At 49.8% G+C, this 15,247-nt stretch overlaps 1 protein-coding gene across 4 annotated transcripts in view; it reads left to right on the top strand.

The window, feature by feature from the left end:
* Gpt2 (glutamic--pyruvic transaminase 2) overlaps positions 1-13,987 on the top strand; it is a 33,587-nt gene extending 19,600 nt beyond the window's left edge. For all 4 annotated transcript variants that reach the window (XM_085682042.2, XM_048434649.3, XM_048434650.3 and 1 more), the window contains 6 exons: positions 2,339-2,418; positions 4,319-4,455; positions 5,630-5,804; positions 7,584-7,739; positions 9,368-9,480; positions 11,692-13,987. In XM_085682042.2, the coding sequence (XP_085538168.2) occupies positions 2,339-2,418; positions 4,319-4,455; positions 5,630-5,804; positions 7,584-7,739; positions 9,368-9,480; positions 11,692-11,782 (752 nt within the window). In that variant the 3' untranslated portion in view covers positions 11,783-13,987. The remainder of the gene's footprint in view (positions 1-2,338; positions 2,419-4,318; positions 4,456-5,629; positions 5,805-7,583; positions 7,740-9,367; positions 9,481-11,691) is intronic.
* The last annotated feature ends 1,260 nt before the right edge of the window (positions 13,988-15,247 follow it).

The raw sequence follows: 15,247 nt of genomic DNA on the forward strand, positions 1-15,247 counted from the left end.
ATGCCAACGTAGCTTGAGAGGTTAAGCCAGGGTGCTTTGGGTTTCAAGAGAGAAAGAGAGAGAGAAACCTGGCTCAAAACTGAAAGGCCGTATGGTAGAACCTGACATCTGGTCGTAAAGTGGTCATCTGAATCAACTTTGGTGTGGGAAGTACCTCAGTTCATATCTCAGCTCTGCTGTCCTCTGAGTTAGATTCCTTCTTAGAATCTGTCCTTGGGGGCCTTCAGCAACTCCATCCCTTGCTCATCAGATGCAACCTTAGAGTCCATCTTTTCCTGTGATTTCACTGAGAGTCCTAGGGTAGGTACTTCCTGGCCCATCTCTGAACCAGTCAAATCACTAGGACTTTGATAAGACATATCTTTCATTTATTCACTCAGAAGTCCTTCTTGGGCTGGCCTCGAACTTGTATGTCTCCTGTTTCAGCATACAGTGCTTGGATTAGAGGTGTGTATCTAGGCCAGGACTTGTATCTCCTGCTGCACTGTCTTCACAAGACAGGTGTGGTATGCTGCAGGAGGGAGGAGGTAAAGTCACAGGTGTTCCTATCCGTTTGTAGGGAATTGCTTAGCCCCATCTGCTGGTGTGCTGCTCTTAGGGATCAGCAGCAAAGTAGTTTTTTAGACCCGTAGCAAAGTTGCGTCTTATGTCTCCCCCCCCAGCTGGGCATAGAATGACCCCTCTAAAGCCACGTATCTTATTCTCCATAACTTTTCATGTTTGTCTCTTCAGTGTCTTCATGGCTGTGCCCTAGTGATGGCTGGATTCCAGGCCCAGGGTAAACATAAGCCTGTCTTTTACCTTCAAGTGTGCACTGTGTATATCAGTGGAACCTTTGCATCCCTTCAATCTCATTTCCGCCACCAGACTGAGCCCCTCTTAAGGCTGTGGTCCTTCTGTTTCTCTTTGTGGACCCCTTAGCATTCTGTGGACGTGTGTTTGCACATTCTGATGCTCACATCTCTGCTTGCATTCCAGTAGGATGAGGTTAGGAGATCACAAGACCCACAAAGGGTTTGTCGGCAGGCTCTGCCCACGAAGAGGTCAGCCCCTGTCTGCGAGAGCAGTGCTGGTTCCATACAGAAACCAGGGCCTGGCACTCTCCTGGAGTCCCAGAGCCCTGAGCTCCCTGCTATGAAGCCTGGTTGGCACTCGTTGGCCAAAAATAAGTCAGTCCCTTACTAAAGAAACTGGCTCATTGCTTAAGTAGTGGAAGGTAGAAATCCTGGCTGAATCATTTTAAGATACATTTCTGTTTTTATAGATATTCTCATATCATTCCCTAGATAAATATATAGATTTTTTTTTCTTTTTAGCCAAAAGGTAACAGTCTACATGCTTTTCTGCTTTAGGATGTCTATACATGCAGGAATAATACATGTATATATGTTTATATTTGTGCATGTATGCATCACATGACATACATGTGCTGTACATACAGTAAAGAAATCAGCAAGCCTGATTGAGCACACCGGAAATCCCTAGTGACCCACTCAAAACGAGGAGAAACTACAGGGAAAAGCTCCACTTCCTCCCTTTCCCCTTTGCCCTCTGCTTCTGTGGTGTGCCTCTAGGCTGCTGACTTAGCCATCCTGCCGTTCGCAGCCATTCTCTGACACGCGTGGTGGATGTCTTCCCTGCTGGTGTTGAGGCACGTCCTGAAGGAGGCCAAGGAGAACTGCAGTGTGCTCTCTCAGGGTCCCTAATGGGGCCAGTTCCCTGCAGTAGCCGTTGGCAGGGAACACCGGCCTGGCTCATTCATTTGGTATTCTGCAAGTACTGCTTTGAACACTTGCCGGCTCTGAGGGTAGATGAGCTGGGATGAGCCTGTCGCTTCCTTGTGGGCGTGTGCACCTGCCTTTCTGGGAAGACACCCACAGTTCTTCTTCAGTAACTCTGGCTCAGTTACCATATCAACCAATGCAGTTTTCTGCATTGCTTGCTGCTGGTGCGTAGTAGAGGAGTGGGGGGGGTGGGGGGGAGCCGATGAAGTTAACTCCTTCGTTTTATTTCCCTGCTCACCGTGACATGTTTGTGCCTTTCTGTCCTCCAGAAAAGACAAACACGTGTGCACACATGTGCACACCCCAGACTAACGAAAAAGTTAGGTGTGAAATACTTTTCCTTGCCCGTGCCCGACTTCATTAAATTAGGCAGGAGTGGAGCCTGTAGGCATGACTGGGGCTTGGTTTCCCTGCTCGGCAGAGCAGCTAGGAGGGCGGTCTCCTGGGCTCTCCAGGGAACTCAGGACACCCGAGTGATTTGGGTGGGAGTATTACTTGGGGACAACTCCAGTAGCAATACAACCTACATTTTGGTTTTTTTGGGGATTTTGTAGGCCAGGTACAAAGCAGAAAGTGCATAGAAGATGTGATTCACTTTGCCTGGGAAGAGAAGCTTTTCCTACTGGCTGATGAGGTAAGAGCAGTCCCAGAGTTGGTGGGCAAGCTCAGAGAGGGAGGGGGCAAGCCTGCTCTTCTAGGGGAGGGAGCCAGCTCTGATTATTCAGTAGCCAGAGAGAACTTTCTAGGCAGAATGATTCTGGGCAAGCAAAGATGAGGATGTACATTCTTAACCTATGAATTTGGGACACGAATTATCTCTCTGTTGATTTGGACTCTAGCTATAGTGTTCACACACGCGCGCGCGCACACACACACACACACACACACACACACACGTACACGTTCTCCATGTATATGGAGATAGGGAGAGGGAGACTGAGACTCTGCTATGTAACTCAGGCTACCCTAGAACTCACTGTGTAGCCCAGGCTGGCTTTAAACTCACAGCAACCCTGGTGCTTCAGTCTCCCAGTGCTGAGAGCTTTAAAGTTGTCAGCTTTAAAGTAGCTTTCAACTTGGAGAATGATGATAATGATGATGATGATGATGATGATGATGGGGTCACAGGTCACAGGCTAGACCCTGGACTCCAATTATGTCTTCCGAATCCTTCTTTCATCTCTGTGTGTCAGCCCCACACACAGACTGATTATCTTTCCAGCCTAGAAAGCAGCTTTGATCCTTGTGGTTCCAGTAAGTTTACGCCTGATTGATTTAACTTGAGCCACGATTATTAAAGCAATCACTGTTGCCTGGGGTTGTAATATGCAGATTGGCCAGACCCTAGCAAGGTGCAGGATGTCTGCCCTGCTCTTCCCCAACATCCACCTGGAAAGCCAGGGAGGACCTTGCCGGAGGGAACTCCGTGGGCTCCTACCTAAGAGCAGGCTGTAGCTGCCCTGTGGCAGAAATGGCCGATGCCACTCCTAGTGTGCAGTTCTGGGCTCTCTCTGTAGTTCTCATCTCCTGTCTCGGTTACTCTCCAACCGCCGGCGAGCCTGTGAGCATCTCGGGTCTGTAACTGTAATTTCTTGAACCCCAGTCATGACTCCTTGGCTCGCCCATTCTTTGTCCGCTCGGGAAGAAGGAAACCGAGGACCCACCATGTTCCATTGTCGGTTTATCTTCGTTGCTGTATGTTTTCTGGTTAGCTGAAGTTTCTAGATACCATTTTCTTTCCTCCCTAAGCACTCTGCAATATTTCCTCGTTTAAATAGTCGTAATTAACCATGGACCTAAAAGCTTTAATTTCTAAAAGGCAACAGAGAGACCTTGGGATTTTGACAATATACTAACCACCCCACTGGTCTGAGAGGAGGGCAGGGCCTCCGCCGTTGAAGGTGGAAGCTCGCCTGATTTTCCCCCTGGCTATGGACCAGGCAGGGTGGTACTTGTAGGTCATGAGCGCTAGATCTAGACCCAGGGAAGAACGAGGCGCGTGAACCCTGCTCTGGCAGAGAGAGCAGAGGCGAAGACAAATGGTTCCAAACCCGGTAAGTGGCATAAAGGACACCTGGCGAGTGTACCCCTAAAACAGAGAAGACGGCTGGCACTTTGCGTCTCTAGACGAGTGAACAATGCTTTAGAAGACTCTGTGTGGGAGGATGGGAGTCCCTGGTGCCGTCACCGACCTGGTGTGCCAGACAGGCAGGCTGGAGATTGGGTATGGGAAGCGGAAGGAATGTCAGGGAAGCTCCTAAGCTCGTAAACGGAAGCAACCAGCCCGAGGCTTTTCCCTTGCTTGTTCTGGAAGGTTCCTTCAGGTATATTCTGGCTTATCTGTGGAAATAGCCTTGGAAGCTGGGCTGGTTGGTTTGTTGAAGGCTGGACTTTGTGGCCTACCTCTGACCCACAGGTTCTCACCGCGCCTGTGCACCTCTCTTGGGTGTGGACTCTTGGCTACTCTCAGCCACAACCTGCGTTTGTCCAGGCCTTCCAGGAGAGCTCACTGCCCTGCCATGTTCCCCCTGCAGGTATATCAGGACAACGTGTACTCTGCCGACTGTCGGTTCCACTCCTTTAAGAAAGTGCTTTACCAGATGGGGCACGAGTACTCCAGCAACGTGGAGCTCGCGTCCTTCTACTCCACCTCCAAGGGCTACATGGGCGAGTATGTCGGCCTCCCCTCCTCTGCCGGCGCTGGCGGGCCTGCTGTCCCAGCCCTGCTCCCTCCTTTCTGCCTGCTCCTCTGCTTGACCCCGTGGCCCACGGGTTGGAAGGCAGCCCCTATCCTGTGCTGCAGCTCTGAGAGTCAGGAGATGGACAGGCCGCACCCCCCTGGCAGATCTAGTGGTGTAAGAGCCGTCCTTGGGCAAGGGCTCAAGTGACCTGCAGCCGTGTTCAGACCAGACTCTGGGTTAGGGATAGAAATGAAAAGTTTCCCACAGCAGCTCTGAGCCTGGAATCTACTGCTCTGACCCTGACTGAAGTCTGAGGGCCCGTGAAGAGGGGCCCTGGGTGGACAGGTACCAAGCTCCGTGTCCAAGGCTGCCTTAGCACAGGATTGTAAGGCCAAAGGCCCAGTCTGGGGCCCATCTTTGTTTATTTGACTAGGATTTACTGAGCACCCCGAGTTTGTAGCACTGTAACATACACGTAACATACATGGCTAATATGTTATTGAGGAGTAAAGAGCAAAGAGGAAGGTCACGTGGCAGGTGGAATGCTGAGGTCACAGAGGAGGTGGAAATGCCGGAAGCTGGAACTGGAGTTGGAGGAAGGGAGACATTTGGGGAAAGTACGTCCTAGGCAGAGGGAATGGCATATGAAGACTGAAGAAATATTTTGCCACGGTCAAAGGAACCGTTTCCTGAGATTGTTCTTGACTTAGCTAGATATAGACTAGTATATGGATTAGTTTTCAGAGTAAGCAGCTATAACAAAATGGCCCTAAAATATAGAGGCTCCAAAAGCGTGAAAATCTGTCTATTTTTGACATAATGCTTCAAAGAATCCGGGAAAACAAGACTGTGCTCCTTGAGGTCATTCGAGGACCGTGGCTTGTGAGTCTGCTTCCTCAGCACACAGTCTCCATCTTTAGGGTGACTGTCTGTAGTCTCTGTCTCCTCCGGCTCCCCGGGAACAGGAAGGGAAGAAAGGAAGGCAAGCACTTGCTTTTCTTTGTAGGAAAGTGTCCTCGTCCATTACCTGTTCATCTACCCCTGGCAAGAGCTCAGCCACAGCTGCCTGCCTGGTACTCAGGGTGTGGCGGTACAGAATCTGCCGTCCAAGCTGCATTTGCATGGCCTTCCTGTAACTGGTGCTCCCCCTCGCCAATTCTGCAGGTGCGGCTACCGAGGAGGCTACATGGAGGTGATTAATTTGCACCCTGAGATCAAAGGCCAGCTGGTGAAGCTCCTATCGGTTCGCCTCTGCCCACCAGTGTCTGGACAAGCCGCCATGGACATTGTCGTGAATCCCCCTGTCCCCGGCGAGGAGTCCTTCGAGCAGTTCATCAGGGTGAGTCCGCGTGACCCAGCTGCGTCACTGCTGTTGCCAGGGTCACGGCTCTCCGGGCAGCCATACATTTGATGGTATGTCTGTGGTGTCCGTCCGCACCCATCCCTCAAGGGTCACCCATGATGTCTCTTGGTGGCCGAACCACTCTCATGAGTTAAGTCCAAAAGTGCAACAGAGTGTGTTTGGAAGTGGGAAGAATGTTCTCTTCTTTCTCACCTGTGTGCATTGTAAGTGGGGAGGATCCCAGGAGAGCCCCATGTCTGGCAGACATTTTTGTTACTAACCCGAAAAGAAGGGGAAGTCGATAGGCACAGAGTATCAGTTTAAAAAGCAACAATAAAACCATTTCAGATTGTACAATCTAAAAGTCAGTTCCCAGGATGTATAAATGTATCTCTCTCTCTCTCTCTCTCTCTCTCTCTCTCTCTTTCTTTCTTTCTGCAGAGGCTATAAGGGTGAGATTTACTTGTTTGATTTTTCGGACCAGGGTTTAATAGCCCTGTTTTTGAGTTCACGATCCTACTGTATCAACCTCCCAAAGGCTAGGATTCCAGGCATACACTACCACGCATCTCTCTTCCCCCTTCGCCCTTTCTCCTCTTCTTTATAGTAAAATAATAACTAAACCTTTGCTCTTTTTAAATATATGGTTCTAGCCTACTGTAGTGAATGCCTTTAATCCCAGCACTTAGGAGACAGAAGCAGAAGGATCTCTGTGAGTTTGAGGCCAGCCTAGTCTACATGGTGAGTTCCAGGACAGCCAGAGCCACAGTGAGACCCTGTCTAAACAAACAGTTAACTTCATTATGGAAAGAAATTCAGATTGTTGCGCGGTGTCTCAGAAGAGCGGAAGTCTCTTTGGGATTGACTGGGTTGTATGTCATTGCACGGCTGTGCCACCTTTTGTTCATCTGCTCATCTTCAGGACCTAGCTTTTGCACAGTAGTACTTGCAGAAAGTCCGATTGATTCTATTCTGGCCGTGGATGCTTTTTCAGCTCTGCTGACTCGGTTCTCTCTGGATCTGTGTCCACCACACTGACAGAATGCAAAGGGGTAGTCCCTGGATGACATGATGGGGCTGGGCTGGTCCCCAGGAGGACCCATGACTCTCATAGATGTGTTTCTAGGATATTCCTTCCAGGGTCAGGTTTATTAAGATTGATGAATGAAAAAAAAATGCCTGGGGACTGGAGAGGTGGCTCAACAGTTAAGAGCACTGGCTGCTCTTCCAGAGGTCCTGAGTTCAATTCCCAGAAACTACAACCATCTGTAATGAGATCTGGCGCCCTCTTCTGACCGGCAGGCGTACATGCAGACAGAACACTGTATACATAATAAATAAATAAAGCTTTAAAAAAAAAAAAGAAAAGAAAAGAAAAGAAAAGAAAAGAAAAAAATCCCAGCCGAGCAGTGGTGGGGCATGCCTTTAATCCCAGCACTCAGGAGGCAGAGACAGGCATATCTCTGTGAGTTCGAGGCCAGCTTGGTCTACAAGAGGTAGTTCCAGGACAGGCTCCAAAGCTACAGAGAAACCCTGTCTCAAAAATAAACAAACAACAAACAAACAAAAAACCAAAACAAACAAACAAAAAAAACAGAAAGAAAGAAAGATCCCTGCAGAAAGCCCTGTCTATCTATCTGTCCATATCCACTCCCTTCCCCTTGCCCTATTTACAGTGCTGTGCACACACAGTTCATTTTCTGTCACTGTGTTCTATTACCTATGTGTTGACCTTACCTAGGGTTATTGATACTTGTGCTTTATGTCCATTGTCAGGAAAAAGAATTCGTTCTTGGTAATCTGGCCAAGAAAGCGAAGCTGACAGAAGATCTGTTTAACCAAGTCCCAGGGATTCAGTGCAACCCCTTGCAAGGAGCTATGTATGCTTTTCCCCGGATTCTCATTCCTGCCAAGGCTGTGGAGGCGGCTCAGGTCAGTGGAGGGCTGGCTGTCTTCCTGGCTTCACTTGAGCTGTCTGGGTCATGGTTGGCGTTTGCTTTGGTGAGCAGCGCTGCTGGCCTTAGGGGTTCTGAACTCTGTGAGCCTCTTGGATAGATACAGTTTACCGTGTGGCAGCTTCTTAGAGTCCCAGCAGCAGCAGAGCGTGGTGGTAGTCGGGCAAGCAAGAGGCCAACCCCACGTGAGAGTCCAGCGTGGACCTCCGCAGTACTGCTCCATGGATGGAGGGGTGGCTCAGCTGCTAAGACACCTGCTGCTTATAGAAGGTCTGGGTCTGACTTCAAGCACCCACATGGTGCTTAACCCACAGCCATCCATAACTCCTGTTTTAAGGGAGCCAGCACCCTCTTCTGATGTCCAAGAATATCGGGTATGTACACAGTACACAGTCATACATTCAGGTAAAACACTCATCCACATGGAAACAAGAAGACATGCCGGCTCTGAAGGGCAGGACTCTAGTGGGGTGTGATCGTGAGAGGGAGAAGCAGTGATATTATGCCTGAAAAGAGCATCCTCATGCATCCCTGAAATACCAGGCTACCTTGTTAGACATGGGGAATTCCTAGATACACAGAATCAGACACCCAGTGTCGGGATTCAGGACTCTCGGGGATTGTTCTGTAACCTGCTGTGTTTGTGGCTGTCTTCATTGCTGTGACCAAACAGCTGACAAGGTACAGCGTCAGGGAGAATGGATTGATTTGGGCTCCTGGTTTATGATATGGCTCTCTGTGGTGGAGAAGACAAGAGTCACGTGAGGCTGGGGCAGAAGCACAGGCCGCCTGTTCACATCTGGGCGGGGATCAGGGAGCAGAGGAAGGAGAAGCCAGTGTGTGTGTGTGTGTGTGTTTGTCTGTCTATCTGTCTGTCTGTCTTTGTCTGTGTGCTTGTCTTGCTTCTTATATCCTAGCCCATGGGCAAGTTGTTCACAGTCAGGCAAGTCCTGGTGTTAGCTCCTCTGGAAATACTGTTGGCCACAGGCTTGAAAGTGTTGCTTCCCTGATGCCCTAGGTTTTCCCAATCCAGTCAGGTTGACTGGCTCAGCCATCACTAGCCCTGCATCATTAGCACTGTCAGCGGAAGCTCGGCGCTCATCCCCTGAAGGCCCCCACTGGGTTTAGACCCCAAGACCTTGTTTTCAGATCATTTTTATGACTTGGCACACAGGTATCTGCCGTCGGTGTCTGTTTGGCAGTTACTGGGATGGGGGCAGGAAATACTGGAACCCTTGAATGAGGATCGGGAGGGCCTTCAGATGTCTGGGCCCCAGAACCATCTTTCCGACCGTGACCTGATATCCTGCCGTATTTTGCAGGCAGGAACGGGGGAGGGAAGAGTTCAGGCACAGAAAAGAGGGCCTGGCGTTCTGCATTCTGGTTCTGTCTGGCTTTGATCACCACCCCAAGGGGTCTTGATTGCCCAAGTGGGATCCCACTATGTAGCTCAGGCTGGTGCTGAAGTCATTCTTGTTGAAGATTCTCAAGTACTAGGATTATAAGTGTGAACCAAAACCAGCTCTGTCTCTGTTTTTGGTTTTAATGTGCATGGGTCTAGTGTAGAGTCAGACATGAACCTCAAGCTCTGTCCTCCCCCCGCAGGCCCATAAGATGGCCCCAGACATGTTTTACTGCATGAAGCTCCTGGAGGAGACTGGCATCTGTGTCGTGCCTGGCAGTGGCTTTGGGCAGCGAGAAGGCACCTACCACTTCAGGTAAGTATCTTCTGCGGAGGCGGGCGGTGTTAGTCCCTGGCTTGTCCGGGGCAACTTGGGTTCCTGCTTTAGAGACTGAGAGGTTTGAGCCTCTGTTATCCTTGAGTGATCCCACCATGGCAAGCTCAGACCCTGTCAGAGAGAAGGAAAACAGAGACACTGCACAGCCGTCTCCTGAGTGTCCCTGGACTGTTCTCTCTGCTGCCTCCTGTCCCTGTCACACTCCGTGCTTCTGGGTGCGCGGAGCAAAGCCTGTGCGTTAGTTAGGTTTCTGTTACTATTGTCAGCCCCATGATGAAAAGCAACTCGGGGAGGAAGGTGTTTATTTGGCGTACAGGTTACAGTCCACGGGCAGGGAGAGCCAGTCCTGGAACCTGGAGGCGGGACCTGAAACCGAGACCACAGAGAGTCCTGCTCACTGGCTTGCTTTCCACAGCTAGCTCATCCTGTTTTCTTATATAACCCAGGACGTCTGCCCGGGGGTGGCACTGCCCGTGCCTGGCTGGGCCCTTCCACATCAATCATCAGGCCCGTCCGATAGAGTTATTTTCTCAAGTGAAGTTCTTCCCAAATAACTCTAGCTTGTGTCAAGTTGGCAGAAAAAGCAACCAGGACAGCCTGGCGCAGGGCAGGTGCTCTGTAGCCCCTTGGCTGCACTGTGGGCGTGGCACTACCCTAGGCCCCAAAGGCTGCTAAGGCACCACACTGACATAGAAGTGGCTCCACATTCGGAGAGGCTGTTCAGAGCCATGCCTTGCCCAGCCCTGAATAGACATGAACACAGATTCCCAGAGCTGTTCGGCAAGTGTTCCTCCCCAAGGCCAGCTCCGCTCAGAATCCGATCATTTCTTCACCGCTCCTGTGGCCATGTATCTTGTAGCAGATGCTAAAAAAAGAAATGTCATGAGTGCCTGGCATCTGGAGCCAAGTCTTTGCTTAGTCAAAGGACACGGGTTGTGTCCTAAGAGGGACAAACTGCCTACCTGACCCTTTTACCTTTGGTCGGGGTCTCTGCTGTGAATTAAGATCCATCCAAAATGTAGAGCTGAGATTGTGGTGATATTCTGGTGTGTAGAGGTGAGATGTGGTCACACATACGACGAGTGTGAGTCCTGGGTTCCGTGCCCTGCGTGCCACCCAAAGTGCTGTTGAGCTGGGAAGCCTGTTGTCGGGACCAGAGGGAGAGCTGGGTTAGTGTGGCAACTGGAGATATCTGTGAAGTGAAAGCTGAGATGTGAGGCTGGCTTCCTGTCAGAAGCTGGATCCTGGAACACACACGCACACCCAAAGAGTCAAATGTTTAATTTCTGAAGAAGGAAAAAAAAAGAGTAAGAATTATGCTCTAGGATTAGAATATAGTTTGGCCATTTGCCTAGCATCCATGAAACCCTGAATCCAATCCCTAGCACCACAAAATGGGGGGGGGGGTCTATTCTAGAAAGTTCTATACTAGTCAGAATGTGGTGCCCTAGCCGGGTGTAGTGGTGCATGCCTGTAATACAAGCACTTTAAGATGCTGAGGCAGAAGAATTACAGCAACCTCAAGGCCAGCCTGAGCAGCGGGGTGAATTCCAGAACAGCCAGTCCTATATAAAACCTTGTTTTATAAAGGAGGAAGAAAATGTTGGGAGGGGGGTGGTGAAGAGATCAAGGCAGGTAGATCTCTGACTTCAAAGTCAGTCTGGCCTACATAGCAAGTTCTAAGGACAGCCGGGGCTACATACAGAGACCCAGTCTTAACAACAACAAAACCCAACGAGCAAAACAGTGGTGTTGGCCTTCTGCAGTAATGAAAGATACATTTTGGTGAGTTGATCCAGTACATTGCTTTAGTAGATAGGTCTCACCGTAGTGAAAATGCCTGTGTACAAGCCACTGTGGAGGTATGTGTCTATATTTCTAGCTTCCTGGAGGCTGAGGCAAGCGGGTTGCTGAGGCTCGGGGCTTCATGGCTCTTCTGGACAGCATGTGAGAATGGGAAGAAGGACTAGGGGAGACAGTAGTTTCACAAATGAGAAGCTCTCTCTAAATCAGACAGGGTGGGGCCATGTGTCTACACAGGGACCTCCCAACCTTGTCACCCTCCCAACCTCATCACCCTCCCAACCTCGTCACCCTCCCGACCTTCACTCAGCAGTGCAAGGAGTGTTGTTGGAGTGTTGTTGTTCATCCTATGAACAGCCAGGCTGATGGTGCTCTCTTTCCTGACAGAATGACAATTCTCCCTCCCGTGGAGAAACTGAAGACAGTGCTCCATAAGGTGAAAGATTTTCACCTCAAGTTCCTGGAGAAATTCGCATGAGGATGCCTCAGGCGCCAGAGGGTCTCGGTCCAATCCCACCCAGGCCTTCCTCTTGGACTCTGCCTCAGACCTCATGCAGGCCGTCAGCCCGGTTCATCATGTTTCCCAGGAGACTTTCTTTGTGCCTTGAGCAAACAGTGATTTTGCAATGTCTCGCAGGCCCTGTTGTTTTTTGTTAAATGCAGCCAAAGTAGAGTCAACTTGCTCGGCAGATGTGGCTGGGATTCTCTGAATCACCTATCCTTCTTGTGTTCGGAAAGTTCCTTTATGTTTTGAACAGCCAGGGTGCATTGAAATGAGAGCGTTCTTATCTACAGAATCAAGCAGATGTTGGGAATGTGTGACTTTACATGGTGAGGACCGGAAGTCCAGAAATCAACACTGAGATCCCGTACGTTTTGAACAGCAAACCTGCAAGTCCGGCAAGCACCCAGAGAAAACTTGTCATTCTGGTCTGGATATAGACAGTCCATCACAGACCAGAATACTGAAGCCCGTAGTGGTACGGGGTCACATCAGATTCCAGGTTAGATTGTACTGAACACAGCATTGGCAGGGGCCGTGACCTTGGTCAGAGGTCCTGAGGGGAAGTGGGGGAAAGCAGGCTGCAAGTTGAGCTGTGTCTTCTGAGCCGCACCACAGGTGCGGGATGACTCAGCACCCTGAGCTCGGCGCATGCTTTTGCTGAGACCTTGGTGTAAAAGGTCTCCCGGGCTGCAGGGACACCAGGGAGAGCCCTGAAATATCTTGGTGACGTGAGGATTCTCTGCCTGTGGTGGATCCATCCTACTGGTTACCTAGGGGCAGTCCGCGTCGTGTCCCACCCCCCCCACCCCCCCTCACTCCCCCCCCACCCCCCCCCACCCCCCCCGCCCCCGCCCAGGGCTCATCTGAGCCTTTGTACCGATTGCCCTCTGCTGGTGGCAGGAGAAATGAGCAAAGGCTGTAAAGTGCCCCACATTAGGAGGAGGTGGATCTTTTTAAAAAGCTGACAGTTCAGCCCCTGCAGGTCTTTTAACTGTTTCAAACTAAATTTGGCTCATCCTGTGACTATAGTTGATGACAGCGCCCGCTACACCAACTGCAAGGAAGGGGTGTGCAGTCTGAGTCAGCAAACCTCCCCTACAGCAGTTTCCTGCCTCCCTCCCCATCTGTGGATGGTGCCCCACGTCATCAGCCATCCCTTCGTGCCACAGAGTAGCCGCCACCACACCTGGGTGGAGCCAGGTGCGTGCCAAGGAGATGGGTGCTACAGGGAGCGGCAGGCCAGGTTTTCCTTCCCAACAGTCCTTGGCTGTCTACCTTCGTCATGAGAAGTGAGGGAAGCCATGACCAGCTCAGGGGCCCATGTACCCAGTGAGTCTGGGGGAACACAAGGAGCTAGAGAGAGCGATGCGCAGGACTGGGGGGTCCTGTGCTGTGATTCCACACTGGGTCTGTGCAGGGGGGTGCAGTTTTTAAAAGAACTTCAAGCTGCTAACACGAGATTATATTACTGTGAAGGAAGCAGCCACGGTCTTATCAAAATGAAATGTTCTGGAACTTTCCTTAGAAAGTTGAAAAGGTAGCGTGTGTGCTTGCTAGGCATATACATTCTGAGATGTCTCAATGAATGATTAACTAGAAGCTAGTCTATTTTTTTATATTTTTGTAACAATTTCTTTTTTCATGGTGGGGGGTGGAAGGGTTAGTATTTATAGTCCTAACAAGTCCAATAATTTTTATAAGTCTCTTCAGATTATAAATAATCCTCCAAATTTTGCAATGTTTACATGTTTTTTTAAAAAGATGATAAATATGCTAAGTTTGCTTTTTAAATAAAAACTTAGGTGTTCTAAGAGATTAATAACGTCAGGTAGGCATACTGGTTGTGGCAGTTTGGGTTTTCTACAGATTCCGTTCCCACGCCTTTTCTCCCCCAGCGTCACTGAAGACAGTTGTTTGTCGTTTGGGGTTTCCCTTGGGAGTCTACTCCTGTGAGGTTGCTGTTCCTCCAGAGATGTGGGTGGGTGGTGCTGTGGAAGCCTGGGCCAGGCTGGACCTGGGTCAGTGATACCCAAAGACATTGTTTTCATTGGGTGCGAGGGTAGGGGCAGGCCTGCCTGTTCTCGGCTGTTTCCGTCTCGGTTCTTCAGGCCTCGCTGACAGAGGTCCTTGGTAATAGCTGTGCTGGGAAGTTCTGAACAATAAACTATGTGCCCAGAATGGTGACTGTTCAGCTCTGTCCATTAATTCTAAGTTGAATGGGGGTGAGTGTGATTCAAGTGATGTGCTTTATTCCCAGCACTGGGGGTAGAGGCAGGCTGGGTGTCTGTGAGTTTGAGTCCTGTCTAACCTATATAGTAAGACCCTGTCTCAAAACAAAATAAAAACAAATAGTAAGTGAATAGGTGAGTGAATGTCACTAGTTTAATTTGTTCTTGATCAGCAAATCTGCATAAACATCCCAAACTTCAACCAACAGCTTTTGGTTAGGGTTTGGCCCTAAAGACAGAAGTTGCCAAGCTAGGGAAGCTTCAGGCCTCTTTGTTTGTGGTTTTGCTTTGGATCAGTGTCTGGCTCTCTGGCCGCCTAGCATAATACTAGGCTGTGTACCCTTGGCTGACTTCAGACTCACCGTACACCGACAATGACCTTGTGTGTGTCCCCTCCACTTTCTAAGTGAAGGCCTGTACCACCATCCCCTGCTCTAACAAGACATTAAAACCAACATGAACTTGGGCTTCTGCTGGCTGTAAAGTGAGAAGCAACAGAGCCCAGTAGTGGTGATGCTCGCCTTTAATCCCAGCACTGGGGGGCAGGGAGCACAGAGATGGGCAGGTCTTCGAGTTTGAGGCCAGCCTGGTCTGCAGAGCAAGTTCAAGGACAGCCAGAGCCACACAGAGAAACCCTTTGCTGAAAACACATGCGCGCACGTACACACACACACACACACGTCACCTCATATCTCTCTCGTGCCTGGTTTTAACAAGTTGGGTTTTTTTTTTTCCAAATTACTCAAAAGTAAGTTTTAGACATTGACTGTTATCCCTAGATAATTGAATGTGTGTTTGTCTCCTACCCCCAGTTTTTTTTAGAGGTAGTGCGTAAGGCTGGACTGAATTCACCACTATCCTCCTGCTTCAAGGTCACCAGGACTATTGCCGTGCACCATGACATTAATAAGTTCATTGTGCATCATTTAAAAGGACATTGCTTATTTGTTTGAGAAGGGCCTTGTTATGTAGCCCTGGCTGGTTTGGAACACGCTATATAGACAGTGATCTGCCTCACAATTGTTAAGATTAATGGTGTTCACCACCACACCTGTGCTTATGTGTGGGATTTTTTTCTTGTGGTGGTTGGTTTGTTTGGTTTGTTTGTGTGTTTGTTTGAGACAGAGTCTCACTATGTAGTCCTGGCTGTCCTGGAACTTGCTGTGTAGACCAGGCTGACTTCAAACTCACTGAGATCTGCCTGCCTCTG

This window comes from Myodes glareolus, chromosome 22 (genome assembly GCF_982192425.1).
Source record: "Myodes glareolus chromosome 22, mMyoGla1.1, whole genome shotgun sequence".
Lineage (NCBI taxonomy): Eukaryota > Metazoa > Chordata > Mammalia > Rodentia > Cricetidae > Myodes > Myodes glareolus.